Source organism: Aulonocara stuartgranti (genome assembly GCF_965226115.1).
Source record: "Aulonocara stuartgranti genome assembly, chromosome: 14".
NCBI classification, from domain to species: Eukaryota; Metazoa; Chordata; class Actinopteri; order Cichliformes; family Cichlidae; genus Aulonocara; species Aulonocara stuartgranti.
In genome coordinates, this window is record NC_138950.1 from 39,015,579 (window position 1) to 39,033,948 (window position 18,370).

An 18,370-nucleotide genomic window follows, 5' to 3' on the forward strand; every position below is an offset into this window, starting at 1 on the left:
GTGTGTGTCTGACAAGGTGATCAGCAACACAGGGGCACCACAGGGGACTGTCCTCTCCCCCTTCCTCTTCACCCTCTACACCACAGACTTCAGCCACTGCACAGAGACCTGCCATCTTCAGAAGTTTTCTGATGACTCTGCGGTGGTTGGATGCATCAGCAGGGATGATGAGACAGAGTACCGGGCTGTGGTCGACTCCTTTGTCACGTGGTGTGAGCAGAATCATCTGCAGCTCAACGTGGCAAAGACCAAGGAACTGATCGTGGACTTCAGGAAGACCAGGAAACACTTGACCCCTGTTTCAATTCAGGGGGTCAGTGTTGACATTGTGGAGGACTATAAATACCTTGGAGTACACATTGACAATAAACTGGACTGGGCTAAAAACACCACAGCACTTTACAGGAAGGGCCAGAGTCGTCTCTATTTTTTGAGGCGACTGAGGTCCTTCAACATCTGCCAGAAAATGCTGAGGATTTTCTATGAGTCTGTGGTGGCCAGTGCAATCCTCTATGCTGTTGCATGCTGGGGGAGCAGGCTGAGGGTCGCAGATGCCAACAGACTTAATAAACTGATCCGTAAGGCCAGCAATGTTGTGGGGATGGAGCTGGACTCCCTCAAGGTGGTGTCGGAGAGGCGGATGCTGTCCAAGATAAAGACAATGTTGGATAACACCTCCCACCCACTCCATGACATGTTGGTCAGTCACAGGAGCTCGTTCAGTGAGAGACTGAGATTACCGAAAAGCACCACTGAACGACACAGGAAATCATTCCTGCCTGTGGCCATCTCCCTGTACAACGCATCCACTTAACACACTGTTTGCTGCTACAACTACACATGTTTCTTTTCCAACTATTTATTTATGAGTGACTTATGTATGTACGTATGTATGTATATATATGTATATATTGTACTATTCATAGTTAGTGTATTGTCTGTCTTGTCTTAATGTTGGTTTATGTTGGTTTATAATGGAGCACTGTAACAAAAAATAATAATTTCCCCCAGGGATCAATAAAGTATTCTGATTCTGATTATCTGTCATCACACATCTGCTTCCCAGCTGTTGCAGCTAATCTAAGCATTAAATCACTTCCACTTTCCCACACTGTCAAGCTGATTGTGACATCACTGGTCAGCCTTCATTCCCTGCACTTCAAAGCTCACTGCGCATCTGTCATTCTCCCCATCACCAGCTCTCACATGTCACTCAGGCTCCATTCAAGCCTCCATCTTCATCTCCACCACCAGCCTCTAGACTCCGGGGTGTCCTGCCCTGGTCCTAATTCGCATGGCCACTGGGATTCTGTTCTGCTGTGATGGGCTATCGGAGATTAACCACCAAATACCACAAACACACAGTTTTCATTCTAAGATGAGCTTTACCGCCAAGTATTGTCATATAGGAAAGGGGTTTTCTTCTGCACGTGGAAACTGGACGATTTGTCTCCAGATGTTTTTCACAGGAGGTTTTAGCTGGAAAACGGATCAAGAAAGCAGGATTACTAACAAGGTATAGGTAAGGCAGATAGAGAGGTTTAAATGGTTAATTATTCATCTGATTTCACATTGATCCGTGTGTTTGATTTAAGTGGACTCAGTTACTGAATTTTCTGACAGCTCTTCTGGCAGTTCTTCCACTGACTGAATAAAGTAGGTCTTAAGTATATTTGCAGTCATAAGTCAGAGACTGCACTCCGTTTATATTTAAATTTTTGTCTCATCTTTCCTTTGCTCGGATTCTGCTTTCTGAGTCTAAAATCTCTCCAAATAACAGAGCTATTACCACCAGCACAAAATTATCCTACATACTGGATCTTTTCTTAATGCTGTAATGAAAACTGTAAAATACTATTACTACTACTAATAATAATAATAATAATTCCTACATTCACGAGGAGCTCGTAAAGCGGCATGCGCATTCTCCACTGTGGGACGAATGGTGCGTTCAGGAACGCCCTCATGTCATTCTCGCTAGCCAATGGGATCCAGCCTGGGAACAGGCGTTTCAACGTTGCACTGCTTCCTCAGCGGACTTGGACCCCGTTTCTGCCGTTATGTGCACTGAGTAAGTCAGAGATCATGTCTCTCCGTGTGTTAGAACTAATCTTCTTCTTCTACTTCGCCACTCATATTCCGATCACATTATTTATTGACTTACAAGCTCTGCTGCCTGAACACGTGTACCCCCAACCGGTGAGTTACTTTAAATAAACACACACACGCACGCACATTTCCAGCTACAACTTAATGCACACTTTTCCCCTCCAGCTGAAGGACCTTCTGAAATGGTACGCAGCCGACTTCAAAGACCCCATGGTTCTGGACCCCCCGGAGTGGTTCAAGTCCTTTGTTTTCTGCGAGGCTTTGCTTCAAACACCGTTTTTCCCCATTGCAGCGTACGCTTTTCTGAAAGGTCAGTTAACACGAAAAGTGGCTGGTTGAGCCAAACTTTACTAAAATCATCATAATAAATCAAAGCTACTCACCCACCCAGCCAACCGCGCACTTTCTCAGGTCAGCTGCTCTCCTAGTAGTGATGGGTCGTTCGCGAACGAAATGGCTCTTAGAGCCGACTCCTTGAAGTGAACGACGCGAGGTTTTTTTTTCTTTCTTTCTCTCACCCTCTCTCTCGCACTTTTTTTTCTGCTTCACTCGAGCCTTGTGCTTTACGCTGAGCAGAGGGGGGAGGGGCGGTAGTTACTCAGTAGCACAGGAACAGAGCGGGAGGGAGAGAGAGAGAGAGCAGGGACAACAACGTCACATTAGAAAGGTATAGTAATCATCCACAACTATTTTCAGTAGCAGATGATAAAGGATTCAGAAAGTTTATTCATGCAGGTCCATATGACAGAGAATATGCATCTTCTTTTTGTTTTCATATTTTAATTTATATTTAATTGTGTTGTGGTTTGCAGTGTTTTGTGTTGTTTCACTTTAAATTTGTTTAAAAAGAAAAAGCTGAACATTTAAATAGTTAAAAGTTGAACTGTGAATAGTTGATTTTTGTATTATATGATTTATTTATTACATTTTATGTGGAGTGAATAAATAAAAGTATATTTACGGTGGCCCCTACAGACAAAGCACGTACAAACTCCAAAACACGAAAAAATTCCAAAACACGTAAAAACTCAGAAGCACATAAAAACTCAAAACACGTACAAAAGAACAACAGAAGTGCTCCAGGATGCTGGGCGCAGTGTTGAGCCTTTGTTATCTTGTGGCTACACAAGCCAGCAAGTACCAACGACCGGATTTGGTGTGTGGTAGTAACAGGTAAATGAACTTTTTTTTAAATTATTTGAATATATATACGAGTGCCTGTGTATAAATACACAAACAATACACACATGCTTTCAGTTGTGTAATTTAAGTGATCTAGTAGCTCTGCTTTGGAAGTTCAGTTCATGCTAGAAATGTGTTTTGGAGTTTGTACGTGTTTTGTCTCTAGGGGCCACCGCATATATTTATATATAAACATATAAATAAAACCACTTTTTTTTACGTTAGTAATTCCTTTTGTGCATAATTTTATATTATTGTTAATAATAAATTAATTAAAGCAACAAAACAACCCGAAGATCCGGCCGGAGCCGAAAGAGCCGGCTCTTTTTAGTGAGCCGAACCGAAAGAGCCGGATCTCTAAAAAGAGCCGGAAATCCCATCACTATCTCCTAGTAGGACAGAGACGCTGGTCAAAGGCGACCTCTGTCGGCCTTTATGTTGCCTTACCATCAGACATCTACTGCCTCAAGTGTTTGTAACCAAACTGCAGCTCAGCCAGGGGCGTTTCCAGGAAATGACCAAGAACCAGTGAGGGTGGAGAAAATGTCACCCGGGCCACCACCACACTGTATTATACACACAAATAATAAAGATGAAGGGAATTGAATTTTCTGTGCTTGTTGGAAACAAACAAAACGTCTGCATTGCCTTGGATGATTCACAGACTTGGCGTCACAGGTTTTCTGTGTCTTACGTCCTTTCTCCCAATCGCTCAAACAGGTGGTTGTAAGTGGATCCGGATTCCTGCCATTGTGTATTCCACACACGTGGCCACCACATTGATCCCAATCCTCGCCCACATCCTCTTCTATCAGTTCCCTCTGAAACCCAATCCTGGTCCTCAGACTGTCCAGGAGCGCTGGTTGCTAGTCTCCATATATGCACCATACCTGTTGGTGCCTGTGCTGCTCCTCCTCACCATGCTGATGTCCTCGACATACAACGCCTCCTCCAAGCCTGGGAACGTGTCAGCCAAGGCCAAGAAGAAGAACTGAAGTGCCACAAGACAATATTATCTAATTTACTGTGATTTTAAGAGATCTTTTTCTACATTTGTGAATGTATGAACATGTATGTGTAAGTCTGTGTGAGTCACACCGTTTATCAGGAAGAAGCTGCCGTCGTGAACCATTCAGAACTGTCACTTTTAATGTTGACCTTTCAATAAAATCCATATTATTGTGATTTTTGTTCTGATGTTTCTCTTTGGGTTTAGACATACCCCTATCTAAATGATCTAGCTTCTCTGTTTCAGGAGGCTTAAGCCCATCCTTTGTACTATATCTCTGCCTTATACAGGAACATAAACCATTTTGGGTTTTTTTTGTTTTGTTTTTTTGGTGGGGGTGGGGTGAGGGGTGCTTATTAAACCTCATCTTCTTATTGGTGCTGTCAGAGAGGCTAGTGTAAGATACAGGTACATGTGAAACTTCCAGTCAGGATGTTTGTTTTTGAACACTTAATAATTAGACAACAGATCATCTTCACTGGGAGTCTAATTGACATTTCTCATTTTAAAGGACTCAAAGTAGAAGATGAGCCTGCAGTAATACTGCAGTAATGATATTATATACAGATATAATGATGTAGAAATTAAATAGAAAGGCAGACTTTGTTTACTGTTGTGACTTTTAGCTATTTAAACATCCTTAATGAGAAATCTATACATGTCACCTTTCTTCAAGCCAAACACTCAGGAGTGGTGCGTCACATGTAGATAAAGGGATAAGCTGTATTTGTTCGTGGAAATGCTTTGTCATCAAAGAGTTTAAACAAACTCTTGTTTTATCTCTTATATTGATTTTCTTGTCAGCTGTTGATCTTACAGTTGTTTTAAGTCGATTAAAAATGTGCTCTTTTGCCCACTGACCCTGCACATACATTTGAACATCTCCCGTATCACACTGTTCGGATACAGTCAGCTAGATAAAAGGCTCCACTAAGTGAACGTTTCTTTCAGTAATTCAAGTTGTTCTTATTATTAATCTTTTATGGCGTCTGTTTGGCTGTGTTTTTACAGCGCACCTCCACGTCTCCAGGCTCTCTTCCTGGAAGGGTGGAGGCTCGCCTTCACCTCCTTCGCAGAAGGGATTCTGGGTGTGTGTGCCAGTCCTTAGTTACAAAAGACATTTTTTTTAAGTTGTTGCACAAGTTAAAATGTCCACTCAGCTTTGTCCTTTTACTGCTATTTTTCCCAGCCCCAGAGGGTGTAGACTTTAAACACTAAGCAAGACAAGATGTGTCGTTAATAACAGTGTATGTATTATTTTGCTGACAAACGGTGGTTTTTCCCCTCTTTTAAATATATTTGCTGTCATATTGTATAGTTACATATAGTTAGATGTTTAATTAACCCCCTTCTCACACAACTTTTGTTGTTTAACCATTGTTAAAATATCCATTGTTTCACGTTTAAATAGGATATATGTCAAAAAACACTAATAAAATATATGAGCTACATGTGTTAAAGGCAACATCCTCCTCCTTCACCCCTAATTTCCCAGAATTCATTGTGATCATTTTTTAAAAATAAGAATATCAACTAGAGTTAATCTAAACAGCCATCAAACATCGTTGATAAAATGTATCGTTTTATCGCTGTGAGTCTTATTTGTACGAACAGTCCTAGACTGCCGGGACTAACCTTTGCAGCGGAAGGAAGGGTCTATGTTGGCCTTCGCGGACGGAGAGACTATAAAAGGAAATATGGCACTAAGTTTCTGTATTGTTTAAGTCAACGGCAGAGTAGGCGGCTCTGCTGTATTTTGAGAAGTGACAGCACTGTACGGGGATTTAAATACTGCACAGTATATGTACAGGCAGACTTACAGTCGTTGCGTTTGGAAGCAGATTTAATCGAAGGTGACAGTTACTTCCAGAGGCAGCGTTAGCTGTCCTGCCAGACTCGACGACGAAGGAAACAACGAAGTGTTTTTGTTATTTACACGGATGAAATTTATACTAACCGGGGAGACGTCTGTGTTTTTCCAACAGCTCTTATGGACCTGGGCTTGCTGTCGAAGAAGACAGATAATAGGGACTAACAGTCCTGTGTTGATGTTTTACGCTAACATGGTCTGTGTATTAGCTCCCTGATGCTGGCTAGCTTCATAGGTTGCTACAGCTTGTATGTTTTAGCTTGAGTCTGGCTTTATTGTCAAGTATCGGGACAGGTATCCTTACGTTCTTATACTTCTTAGTATGTTCCTAGGCGCTGTTTACATGACGCTTGGTATAGCCAAAGGGCTATATCACTGTCAGGCTAACAGATAGCTCAGTGTCTGCATCTGCAAGATTGGCATCATGTAGACTGTCCCTCTGAACGGGTTAGGTGACCAGGACACGCAATGTGCTAGTGAGCGTCCTTAGAGTGCTTTGCAAAGCTGGATTGAAGCTACTGAACTAGGTGAACGAGTGACAGCTGGCACGGATATAGTTTAGCTCAGACTGAGTTAGCCATGCTTAAACTCGTCCGTTGTGTGTGATATTGCAAACATCCCAGCCTGCTTGGAGGGCATGTGAATGCATCATGTCCTGGCTGCATCTCTTATTTATGCAATAACGCACACCAGAGCAGCCTGTCATGAAATAATTCCGCAGTGCAAGAAGCAGCAGCATCATCAGGACTCAGTCGATAGCTTGCCCTGGGATTTTTTTTCCTCTAAAGAGGACAGCGTCATCCAAGGATAACCAACTGTGCCCAGCTGGACCATCGGTCATTCACAATGGAAACTGTGGGAGATTTTGAGTACAGCAGAAAAGATCTGGTTGGACATGGAGCCTTTGCTGTGGTGTTCAAAGGAAGACACAGGAAGGTAAATAAATCAGTTGCACATTTGCATCCCCTCCTTTACTTCATCTTGCAGGGAAAGGGAGAGCGAGCAGACAACTCGTTTGGAAATCTGGGTCAGTCAGTAGAACTGGGGACTGCTGCTCTGCAGCACTATATCACCCTTTTTTGTGGGGAAAGATAATATTTTCAAGCACTTTCATAACTAAACCCCTGCATCCTGGCTGATGTAATGTGGAGTCATGCTGTGACAGGTGATTATGGTGCCATTTCACCGGCCTGATGGGAGGTGCATGAGTGCATTTATGCTATTTCGTTCATTCATGATCGAGATGAGTCAGGCAGCTGTGAATGACTTGCTGACGTACTAAGGCAGGAGGGAGCATGGGGGGTGCAGTGTTTTTCCTTTTGCCTTTTTAAGCAGAAGAGCTTTACTTATGTAAGAGCTGCACAACATTCATTCACACTGAACCACAGAGAGATCATTAAGCTCAGAAAGTGGATTAAATTGCTAACATTTCCCGGAGTGGGGCTTTCCGTGACAGAAGAAGCTTAGGATGGGGTGGGTTTATATATGTGTGACAGAGATGCAGGCCATGACATCACGGTGGCCCAGTGCTACTGGTGTGAAACAGATGGTCCTGAATTCCTGAACTGAAGCTGCATCAGAGCATCCCTGGAGCCAAGCTTCTATCTCACTGTGATAATCGATTACCAGCTCAGAGCCTGGAAACTCTGAAACATATGTGTCTGTGTAAACAATCCCTGTGTGTGGTCACATGCTTCCATGTCAGGTTAAAACAGACCTGGCATGTGATCAGTGTGTTTACTATTTTAGTCCCATCATCTGCACTCTGTTTAGCCTATTTATAGGATTGTGTGGGCTCACAGGCGCAGGACAGTTAGAGGCACCTGGATGCATCAGACCTAATGGATTGAGTCATTCCTCGGGCGGTGTTGGATGTTGCATATGGTCTCATGTTGCACTGAAATATCAATTTATTATGCAGAGTCTGTTCACAGATAAGATAGACCGGGGGCTAGTTTGAGAAATGTCTTTTGGCTTCTGTGGGTAATTCCCCCTCGAACTTTGAAACAACAAATGTCGGAAAAGAAATAAATGTATTTGGTGTGAATATCACACTTTTTCACTTTGTGTTTTATTCCTAGACTTTATATAAATGATGTAACAACTGTGACATCGCCCACTGGTTTTGGACTGCATTTAAGACCCTCAACATTGTCTCTGCTGCCCTGTTGTTGTTGTGTTTTTTTTTTCAGATAGAAATGACCATATTTGGACTGTTGGGTGGAGAGCTATGTTATCAGCTATTGCTAGCAAGTCAATAGGAACAGTTCAGCCAGCCCAGTTAGTGGCAATGAGGTGACAGATATATGACTGCTGTATTTTTTGAGGCGAATGAATATAATATACATTACACCAAATATGTTATCACCTTAGAAACTACCAAAATCAAATTCTTTCTGGTATTTAATGCAAAACAAGCACCCCCTCCTTTCAAAAATAAAGGGGTAATTTTCCTCACCCAAAGTGGGTCTGTAGGGGAGGACTGTGCAAGTCAGCGCTACCGGTCTGTATAGATAAGACAGTGAGTTGTTTACCTGATTTTTCTGGCCAAATGATAAACAAAGGTTCATTTTATTTTATGTGAAATACGACTTAAATGTATAAAAAATAAAATTAAGATTAAATTCTGTAAATCTGTAATTGCAGTTTTCCTTTGGGGCCATGCTGTGGGTGTGATTTTGTTTAACTCATGTTAGAATGATGCAGAATTGTTACATTTTAAAAATGCTTTCTTAACTTTTCATAATAATATAACAAATTATAATATTTTCTCAATGCAAGTTTTATTCTTTGAAACATGAATCGTAGAGATGTATTCATAACCACTGGTTTTAATTGACTGGATGTTGATCTACCCAATGTTTTCAGGACAAGGACATTTCAAATTCAAATTCTATTTGTCACGTACACAGTCATACACAGTACGATATGCAGTGAAATGCTTAGACAACTGCTCGTGACCTAAAGAAAAAAAGGAAAAGGCTATGAATAAGATAGGAAATAAATATGAAAAATTAAAAAGGGTAAATTTAACTAGGAAGGAATAAAATATAAAAAATTAAGGTTAGAAATGAAATAACTGTACAACACAAATTAGAATGAAGGGTAAATTTAACTGGGAAAGAATAAGATAAAATATATAAATTAAAGTTGAAAATAAAATAACTGTACAACAAAATACACAATACACAGTATAGAAATATATAAGAATGTATGAAGGTATATATATATATATATTTTTATATTATACGCACACACACACACACACACAATAACAGCAGCTGTACAAGTATTAACTGGAAATGAAGAATATAGTGACCAGTGTTGTGCGATCCACATCATGTCTTGTGCAGTGCAAATATGCTTAAAGTGATTTTAAACTTTGTGTACAATGAGTGGCTCGCATAAGCTATGAAGAGCGCTGCTCACAGTGCTCTGGTCCTACTTTCAGCTGTCCAGTCTCACCTTCAGCTATATCTGGTTGCAGTGTTATTGACTATAATCTCTTTGATGCTCACAGGTCTGTAATCAGCTGTGATTCATAAATGAGATAATGCTTTATCCTGGAAAATGAACACGTGCTTCTGTCGCGCTCAACAGGGCAAATCTGGTGACTCCACCTTTTCATAACTCTTATGTGGCAATTAGCTAGGTTTGAGCAAATACATTTCCTTTATATTGTACAATAAAGGCATCCTGATCCAAGAGCTCATCTGGAAACAAGATATTGCTCTAACAGTCATCTGAGCGCCTTGTCACTGAGTGCAGAACCTTGCTGTCAGAAAGCCAGTTGACCCGGTGTCACTGGGACAGCTAAAATTTCCTTCGTCCTTCACGAGAACTTGTCCACTGCAGTGCCAACAGCATTTTGCATGTGCTAGAAAAATCAAAGCCATATCAGTTTAATTTTGAAGTGTAAATTCACATCAATGATAAGATGTAACCTTAGATTTTGGAGAAAAATAAAATCTAGAGTTTTTGATGTGTGGCAGAATGTTTAGCCAGATAGCCACAGGGGTTAGGGTTGCCATCATTGATGAGGACCTGGAAATCAGGGGGATAAATTTGGCTGCTCTTGCCTTTAAAGTTAATGGACTGATTAGATTGCTGTCTGTAAGTCTCATGCCTTCTTTGTGGTTCATGCTGACTCATCGGCACGGTGTAGGGTATAGAAAATACACTTGTATGAGTGTTTGTGACAGGGTGAATGAGGCTTGTATTAAACAGTGCTCAGTGTAGAACACCATGCAAACATTCGGTCAGTTAGACAGAAGTTGATGTTAAAGATTCCCAGTGTGGTTCGAAGACTTCTAGGGCATCCTGTAAACACAGATTGATTGGGCTGAGCTTATGACCTCACGTACATATTGCTATTGTGCTCAGACTGTCCGTTATCTCTCTTTCACCTCCACCTCCAGTCTTGATCTTACATGATAAAGTCTGTTACCTTAGCGTGCCTCGTCTAAAACCGAGGCAGTGTTTGCTAAGACTGAATAATAAAACACTCTGGTAGAGCTTTATCACACACTAAATCCCACATGTGTGTTTCTGTTGGGCTGTCTCCGAGGTATATTGATCACAATACGAGTTGGCCAGGATGTTACGGGTTTCAGGTCAACAAAAATATTTCCTGAGTGAAAGGATGGTTGCCTCTAGCCACAACTAACTCATGCACTTTCTCTATTGGTTTTAAGTGGTCAGCCTGCAGCGTCAAGGAACTCAAAACCTCAAGAGGAAACGTATGAGTGGCAGCATTAAAAATTCAATCTGAACTGTTGTGCAGGAACATCCTTGTTAACTTCTCACGTGATCTGTTTCCTCTTGTTTTGTGTTGTGTAGAAGACTGATTGGGAGGTGGCCATCAAAAGCATTAACAAGAAGAACCTGTCCAAGTCCCAGATCCTTCTTGGGAAGGAAATCAAAATCTTGAAGGTGAGCATGACCCTGAATTTAATTCCCTCCTTTTTTCCTCTTTACTGGAGTCGACTCGACTTGAGCGTGCACCTTATAAAATCCGGCCCAGATAGAAACATGAATGAAAGTGACCCGATTAACTTCCGTAGGCTAGTTGATGCTCCTGCTAATGCTTTTCACTTTTCTGCTCTTTTTGCTCAGGAGCTGCAGCATGAAAACATTGTGGCACTTTATGATGTCCAGGTAAGTTTGGGAATCTTTTAAAGTAATGTACGTCTTTAGTGTTTGATTTAATTTTAGTATGCAGCTTCTTTAACTACTGTTTCATCGTTTGTTTGTGTCTGAGAGGATGAGCTTCTAAAGTCCGTGGTAGAAAAACAGAAATTTTCAAAATGAACCTTCATCCAAAAAGATCACCAAGCGTAAGAATATGTTCAGCTAGCCTAACCTGGGATTGGCTATGGTTCAATGCACAGGCAGTACGTGAAAGCTGGATGAAGCCATATTAAAGTTACACATTGGTTTACTGTTATTTCAAGCTGCCAGCATTTTGGCCATACGTTTAAACGGATGTGATTGAATGATATTGTAGAGGTGCGGATTATCAGGCAGTATACTTATCCGTTGGTAAGTTAGAAATGAACATTTGTTAGCATGTTATGGACATAATTCAAATGTATGTTGCTAAATAATGTGAAAGTAAAATGTAAATATATCCTCAAACATGAGTCACATCTGCAGCTGTTGTGATTGTGAGATCAGCAGCAACTGTCTCTGATAGCTATGATAACATGTTATATGAATTTCAAAAAAGAAATGATAATGTTGTTGTTCAGTGCCACATATAGCATAAGTCATGGACGCTTAGGATGATGAACGGGTGACACTAAACTGTGATGATGCCGTAGATCTTTTGTGCCAACGAGATCACGCACGCTGTCCTGGTTATCACACCGCTATCTTAATCACTTTATTTGGGATCTCTGAGTATTAAGAGCTGAGCAGCAGCTTGTCTTCTTAATCTGATAACTTTGGCACAACTAGTCAGAATTTATCTTAGTGAAGGGATCATTAAGGAATGTTTAAATAAATAAAAATACTTTGGTTAAAAAATTATTTTATTGCATTAGTCACTTGGTCTTGTTGTTTTGCCGTACATAGGCTTTCCTAGATGGGAATATTGATGACAAACTTAGAGGCAGCTGAATATTGTTACAAAGTGTATGTGGTTTTTGTCCATCCACAAACATGTTTGCGGGCGTTCATGCGCCGGCGTACGCCCTCGGCCTCGCTACTGCCACAGATGCAGTTTCTGCTGGAAACGCTGAGTCTGTGGGTAAACTTGTCTGTGTTTCTAGACATGAGTGAACTCAAGCAAAACTCCTAGTGAGGGTAAAAAATCTGATTCTGAACTCGCCTGCTTTACTCTGATCTCAGCTGTTGGCATTAACAAAGCAGCTCAAGTTCACAAACTAAGCCTGTTAACCTCCTTAAATGTGTCAAAGTGCATTAGTGTTATATGATGGTGTTAAAACCGTTAACTCTGACAAACACAATAAAAGCTTCCAGAATTCCTGAATACAATCTGGCGGCCATGTGACTAATTACCCAGAGTGCTTTGCAGTTACAGTTAAGTAAGTCTATCATTTTGGCCTTTTCTATGGCTCACATGCACATCGAGCTTGATGTGAAAATGCTGTTATATGCATTTCTAAGAGTAGATCACAGCACCACAAGAAACTAGTCGTAATATGTTGCAGTCAAATTAGTAGAAAAGTGTTTTAATCTGAAAGGCCAACCTGTCAGTGCAGTCAGTCTGCTGCTGAGCTGCCCATGTTCACGTTAGGAGGAAAACAAAAACTTTAGCTTACTTGTGTAACCCCGGTTCTCAGAGTAGCATGACTGCAATGTCTCACTATTGGATGCGCCTCCCTGCGTATTCCTCAAAAGCATTTATCTCATTCCGCCAATCCTGATTGGCTGGTGAAGGCGACGGCCATGTCGGGCAGAGCCATCCACCCTTAACTAGCTTGCGCTATTACACGGTGGTTATTCAAAAACCTCTTCTCGCTTCGGAGCAAATCTTAAACTTAGCTAGCTAGCTTAACTGTCCACAGACAGGAGTGTTAGCTGTTTCCCGTCGCCAGGCGTTTGCTACCTTTGCTCATCTCTCCTGAACCCGGATCTTCACCACAGATCGGGCATCATACCATTTACCTCCGGTTAGATCCCCTTTAGACCTAACAATTATACATTCATTGTTAGTTAGTGGTGCTGGTTTCAGTCATTAAGGAAATGTACTGTTTATATGATTGGGGAAACCTGCTGTCAGCTGAGGCTGAAGAAGTCACTTAGAAAACACTACGTCCAGAAGGACGGGGTCAGCGTTTGTGGATTTCTTTACCTGGACGAGCGTGCGTCGAGACTGGAGTCAGGAGAGCCTTTGATTGTATTTTTCAAAGCTGTCTGTCTGTAGTGTTTAGCAGTGGTTGAGCCGTAGATAATGTTGTGATGCATTAATGATGGAGTTAGTTTCCTACACAGACTGTTGTTCACTGATGGTGGGTGTGAGAGAGGCTGTTCTGCATTTACTCCACACATGTTAAACAAATGTTTGATTTTGAATTTTTTAAAGGCAGAAAACTTGCAGTCACGAATAAATGACGTGATTTACTCCACTTTGCTGATGTCTGTCACAAGGCGAGCGCACAGTAGGATGGTTCTGACAAGAATGCTGAAAAACCCGTTCTTCAAACTGCTATGTTGTTTATATCCTCTGTTATATTGGTTCATATCAGCAAGCAGTAAAAAGGTTCTGTTTAGATGTCCAGAATTGGCTGTAATACCATAACTACTAATTTACCACTTCAAATGTGATGGTGAAGCACATCCCACATAGCAATGGTACTTCCTGTGTTTGCGTAAGCCTCCCTCTGGGATCCTGCTGGTCAGCCTTTCCACCGGTCCACTCCTCCCACCATGTCCTCATCCCTTCATCACCCATCCACTCTCCTGCTGATGTAATAGATCTCTTCCACAAGCAAGTGGCTGAGGAACCCATTAGTCAGGGTGCGTTTCCAGCAGGGATGAGATGTTCAAGTTTCTGAGTTTCATATTTAATCAGGTGTTTGGGGGGAGAAATGGTTACATCATGAGAAAATAAGAGACTCACATAAAAGAGAAGGCACACAAAAAGTCGTGGTTGGTAGAGGTCAGTGAAATTATGAGATCATCCCACTGATACTTGACTTTAGTGTGCAAATCTGTTTATCATACTGACAGAATTGGGGTTTAAAGAACCCAAACCCAACATGATGTTTGTGGCATGAGATGAGATACTGCTCCCAGCACTCTTTCAGTTGTGTGGTTGCAGTTCCTTCGTACTCGTACACTTTGGGTCGTGATTTTGTTTACCTGAGCTCTGTCACCTCTTGCTTGCATGTCTGAGACAGTCACCAAGCTTTGCCTGTCACCGCTTCAGGCACAGTGTCTCCGTGTCTTTTCTTAGCAGCTGCATCTTTTTTTACTGTCCCTTTAGTGTTCCCTGTGCTAGCAGAACAATGCTGCGTGGCAGGCTGGGCTCCCTTGGCGGTTATCTGTACTGTCTGGTGTATTACAAGCCTGGCAGCTGTCACTTCCCATTATTTATACGTGATATATATTTCACTTTACCCCCCAGCTCCCCCACTTGACCTGTTCCCAGCTCTATTAGCTGTTGTTTGAAGCATGTGTTGTATGTATGGGCTTACCAGACACAACAGGAAATGTGACCCAAACCAACTTGTGCAACCGTCCTAGCCGCTGTATTAGGAGCATGGAGCAGAGATTTTCTGCTTCTTATGGTTCCACTACCTTAATATTTCATCCCAAGCCCACAAAGCAAACTGGCAACAAAGCTGGTTTTACATTACTGTGGCAATCCTGTATGAGCTGGAACTGCAGAACATTGTGAGTGATAACAGTACACACAGTGACCTACTGCTTTTTTCAGTAGGGTCATTTGGAAAATGCTAGCTCGATGGTCAGTGAAAATTTAGATGTGGAGATCAAGCGATTCTAGCTCACAGTGCTGTTTGTGTTCACACTGCTTTGGATCTTTATGAGCACCATATAGATCATGTGCTTGTTACTACACACTTAGTAGAACAGCTTACATCCCTGTGTATGTTACATGTGTTCACTCAGCATCCACACTTTGACGAGGGACTATATTAACGTACAGCGTGGCATCTCAGCACTTCTCGTGCTAGTTGCTGATGGCACAGAACAGTCACAGTTCTTTCATGTTTTTCTCTGCTGATTTTCACTCTGGTCATACTGTAGAATCTAAATAAACTTCTACATATCTTTGGAAACCTCTACATACACTAGAGTGTGCTAGCTTTTTTGGATGCAGTGAGTCACAGATGTACACAGATGCACCAGCAGCCTCTCAGAATAGCTGTGTGCTGACAGAAGACCGTGTAGCTGGATGTAGGAGTCTGCACCTTTGAAAGATTGCAGGTCCTTGGGACCAGAGCTGTAGTTTGGAGGAGCTCTGTTCATTTGCTGTGTTTAATGACAGCCTCAAGCACACAGCTGATTGGCTTACAGTCCTTGTCCTCTGCACTGTTGATGTTAAGCGTTCTGCAGCAGCGTGAGGTAGCCTGGTCTAATTATAAGGCTCCTGGTTCCTTCTCCTCTCTAACGCTGCCGCCACCACAGATTTGCTATTTGGATTCTTATCGATGGATGGATGGATGGATGCATAATAATGGCTGATTTCATGGTTTCACTGAATTCCTTCTCGTCAAATGAGAAACAAGACGACTCAGAGAAAATGTGCTCAGTCAACAAAAAGTTGATTGTTGTTCTCAGCACATAAGAATGATGTCCAACTGAGTAATTCCTGCCTCCTGACAAAGATTTGAATTTTATTATTGAAAGTTCTACAAAAGGCTAATAACTGGACACTGAGCAGATCAACATGATTAAAGCAGGACAGGTTCTGACTGGTGTTAAACAGAGGAAGACAGGTTTTTGGTTATTGAGAAAGCTGCTCCTAGGAACGTTGTGTGCTTGTTCAAGGAGGGTCCCTCCAGCCTGACATGTGTAAAAACATCTGGTATAGGGGCTGTTTTAAGGAGCAAGAGGCACATTTCCTCTTAGCTGCTGTTTTAGAGCTCGTTTGAGTTTTCCTAGAAAATCGTCCTGTGTCTACATTCTTTTTGCACAGCTTTGCTTTCCAGACATTTAACTGGGTAGAAGATCAGAGGAAATCACTGTGGCTGCTCATTGGAGCACACAAACATATGCCCAGTCATCTGCTTAGAACATGTACATGTGTCTGTTTAATCACCACGTAAGCATGAGCGCACACAGTCACATGATGTTCAGTACACATGTTGCATAAGAAGCTGACTGAAGGTCTCAAGCCACAAAATACAAGCCTGTGAAACTGTGGGTACTGTGTGTCAGACTGTCTTGGCCCTTAATAAAAGTGTATTATTGGCCTTTTTGTTGTACATGCACTGACCTGTTGCAGTCAAGTGTATATTGATGTATGAGTGAACTGGCATATCTGCGTAATGACGCGATGTTTCTCTTCCTGCGAAATGATAAACATCCTGTCCTGTGTATCTGTGACTGAGCAGCTGTGATGGTCAACAAGTGATCCTGAGTTATTGTTCTAAACACATCATTAGTTGTTTTTTTGTTTTGCTCCCTGCTGTCACTTACACAAGCCATCTGTCGCGTTGTTCTCCCGTTGGTCAAACGTAGGCTTTTCTCGGAGCTGAGTTCCCTTGAATTATTCCAGTCTTTGTGAAGAACCTGTCTCCTGACCTCCCGCTTCACCGTGCACCCCTGCCCTCTTCGGTTTGACCTTTCCCCATCCCCCATATAGTTACATAACCGTGCACTCCTGGAGTTGGCATGATGTAATAGTGGAACAGCTAACCAGGCAGTATCTTGTTTTGGCTCACATTGACTCATTGCAGTCCAAAGTATTTTTGCATTCATGTGAATGTGCTCAGCGCCCATGTATTGTGTCGTCAGTTATCATGCGAAGCAGCCAGCCAGCTGAGTTGCTTGTGAAACGGCTTCTAAGTGCTATGTGTGTGTGACATGGCTATGATGTGAGAGGAGGAGAGAGTCTATTTATGTCATAGTTGTTTTGGAAATTTTGTGCTGGAAGGCGATGTTTTTGGAGCCCAGCCCAATCCACCCATCAAAATCCAAAGTTCACCCGTGTTTACATCAGAAGCAGCCAGTGTGTGTGAACGGTACATTCTAGAAATCATTTATAAATGGTCAGAGATTGTCACTTTTATAACTGTGAGCTGCTACTTCCTCTAAGCTCTCACAGACAGAGGCTGCCCTATGTGCAGTCGTCACCACCTGCCTCTTGAAATTCATGTTGTTTCTTACCAATGGGCAACGCGCCGAAACCGAAGCAACTGCTGCAGCCAGAGACGGTAACGTGTGAAGGGCCCGAACCGTCATGGATAAAACGGATCAATCCCCAGGCAACAGCTTCACTCCCTGCTGTTTGCTAACCTCTGCTTTCTGTGGATGCTCAAACTTGTTTGTGTAAGAGTGTTATTTAGTCATGTCTGCTTCATAACTAACCTCAGTGTCTCTGAGGTTAGTTATGAAGTGGGCTTTGTGATGTGACTCTTCTTTCACTTCCCCCTCTTCAAGATTACGACCACATTATGTAATCCCTCCTACTTGACACACCAAGAATGGATTCGGCTGTCCCATCTCCCTCCAACATCTGCCCCAGCTGGTGAAATCATTGGTATGGAGTTGGAAAGGATTACTTAAGAGCTACCTAGAAGACACAAAACACCAAAGCCATTTATGTCGGGGTCACACACATCAGCTGACTTACATGGTGTCACCGTGCTACAGCGAGTAGTCGTGTTTGTTGTGTGGCTCGATAAGCTGAGTGAATCTCATGAAATGCTAGAGAAGAGTTTGTGCGTGTGGTGCACTAAAGTTATGTTGTGACTGAAATTGAGCCTCAGGGCCTGATCTGTGTTTAGATGAATTTGATACATTGGCGCTCACAATTTTATGGCTCTAAAGAACAGAACATATAAGACGCCACAACGTTGAGTTAAAATGTTGTTACTTACGAAGGACAAACAGAAACAAAAAAGATGGCTGCCCATATGGCTAAACAAACAAAAGAGGAGGAAAACCCAGAGTCAACCACACAGTGGGCCGTTGGACTGAGGCTGCTCCTCTAAACTAGTTTAGATAAACCAAACTGAAAACAGGAGTGCTGGTAACCGTCAACT

At 42.1% G+C, this 18,370-nt stretch overlaps 2 protein-coding genes across 2 annotated transcripts in view; both read left to right on the plus strand.

Moving 5' to 3' along the window:
- The first annotated feature begins 1,903 nt into the window (after window positions 1-1,903).
- Window positions 1,904-4,476, plus strand: tmem97 (transmembrane protein 97). Its single transcript, XM_082503854.1, has 3 exons — window positions 1,904-2,199; window positions 2,275-2,419; window positions 4,012-4,476. The coding sequence occupies exons 1-3, from the start codon at window positions 1,918-1,920 to the stop codon at window positions 4,284-4,286; spliced, it is 702 nt and encodes a 233-aa protein (XP_082359980.1). The 5' UTR covers window positions 1,904-1,917; the 3' UTR covers window positions 4,287-4,476.
- Window positions 4,477-5,978: 1,502 nt separating this feature from the next.
- ulk2 (unc-51 like autophagy activating kinase 2) overlaps window positions 5,979-18,370 on the plus strand; it is a 33,130-nt gene continuing 20,738 nt past the window's right edge. The window contains exons 1-3 of the mRNA XM_082504114.1: window positions 5,979-7,106; window positions 11,010-11,102; window positions 11,286-11,327. Coding sequence (XP_082360240.1) covers window positions 7,017-7,106; window positions 11,010-11,102; window positions 11,286-11,327 — 225 coding nt within the window. The 5' untranslated portion in view covers window positions 5,979-7,016. The remainder of the gene's footprint in view (window positions 7,107-11,009; window positions 11,103-11,285; window positions 11,328-18,370) is intronic.

Excerpts from the sequence above, each read along its gene's own strand:
- tmem97 (XM_082503854.1), top strand. The coding sequence starts at position 1,918 with ATGCGCATTCTCCACTGTGGGACGAATGGTGCGTTCAGGAACGCCCTC. Across the intron at positions 2,200-2,274 it reads AACACGTGTACCCCCAACCG|CTGAAGGACCTTCTGAAATG; the intron begins GTGAGTTACTTT and ends TTTCCCCTCCAG. Across the intron at positions 2,420-4,011 it reads AGCGTACGCTTTTCTGAAAG|GTGGTTGTAAGTGGATCCGG; the intron begins GTCAGTTAACAC and ends TCGCTCAAACAG.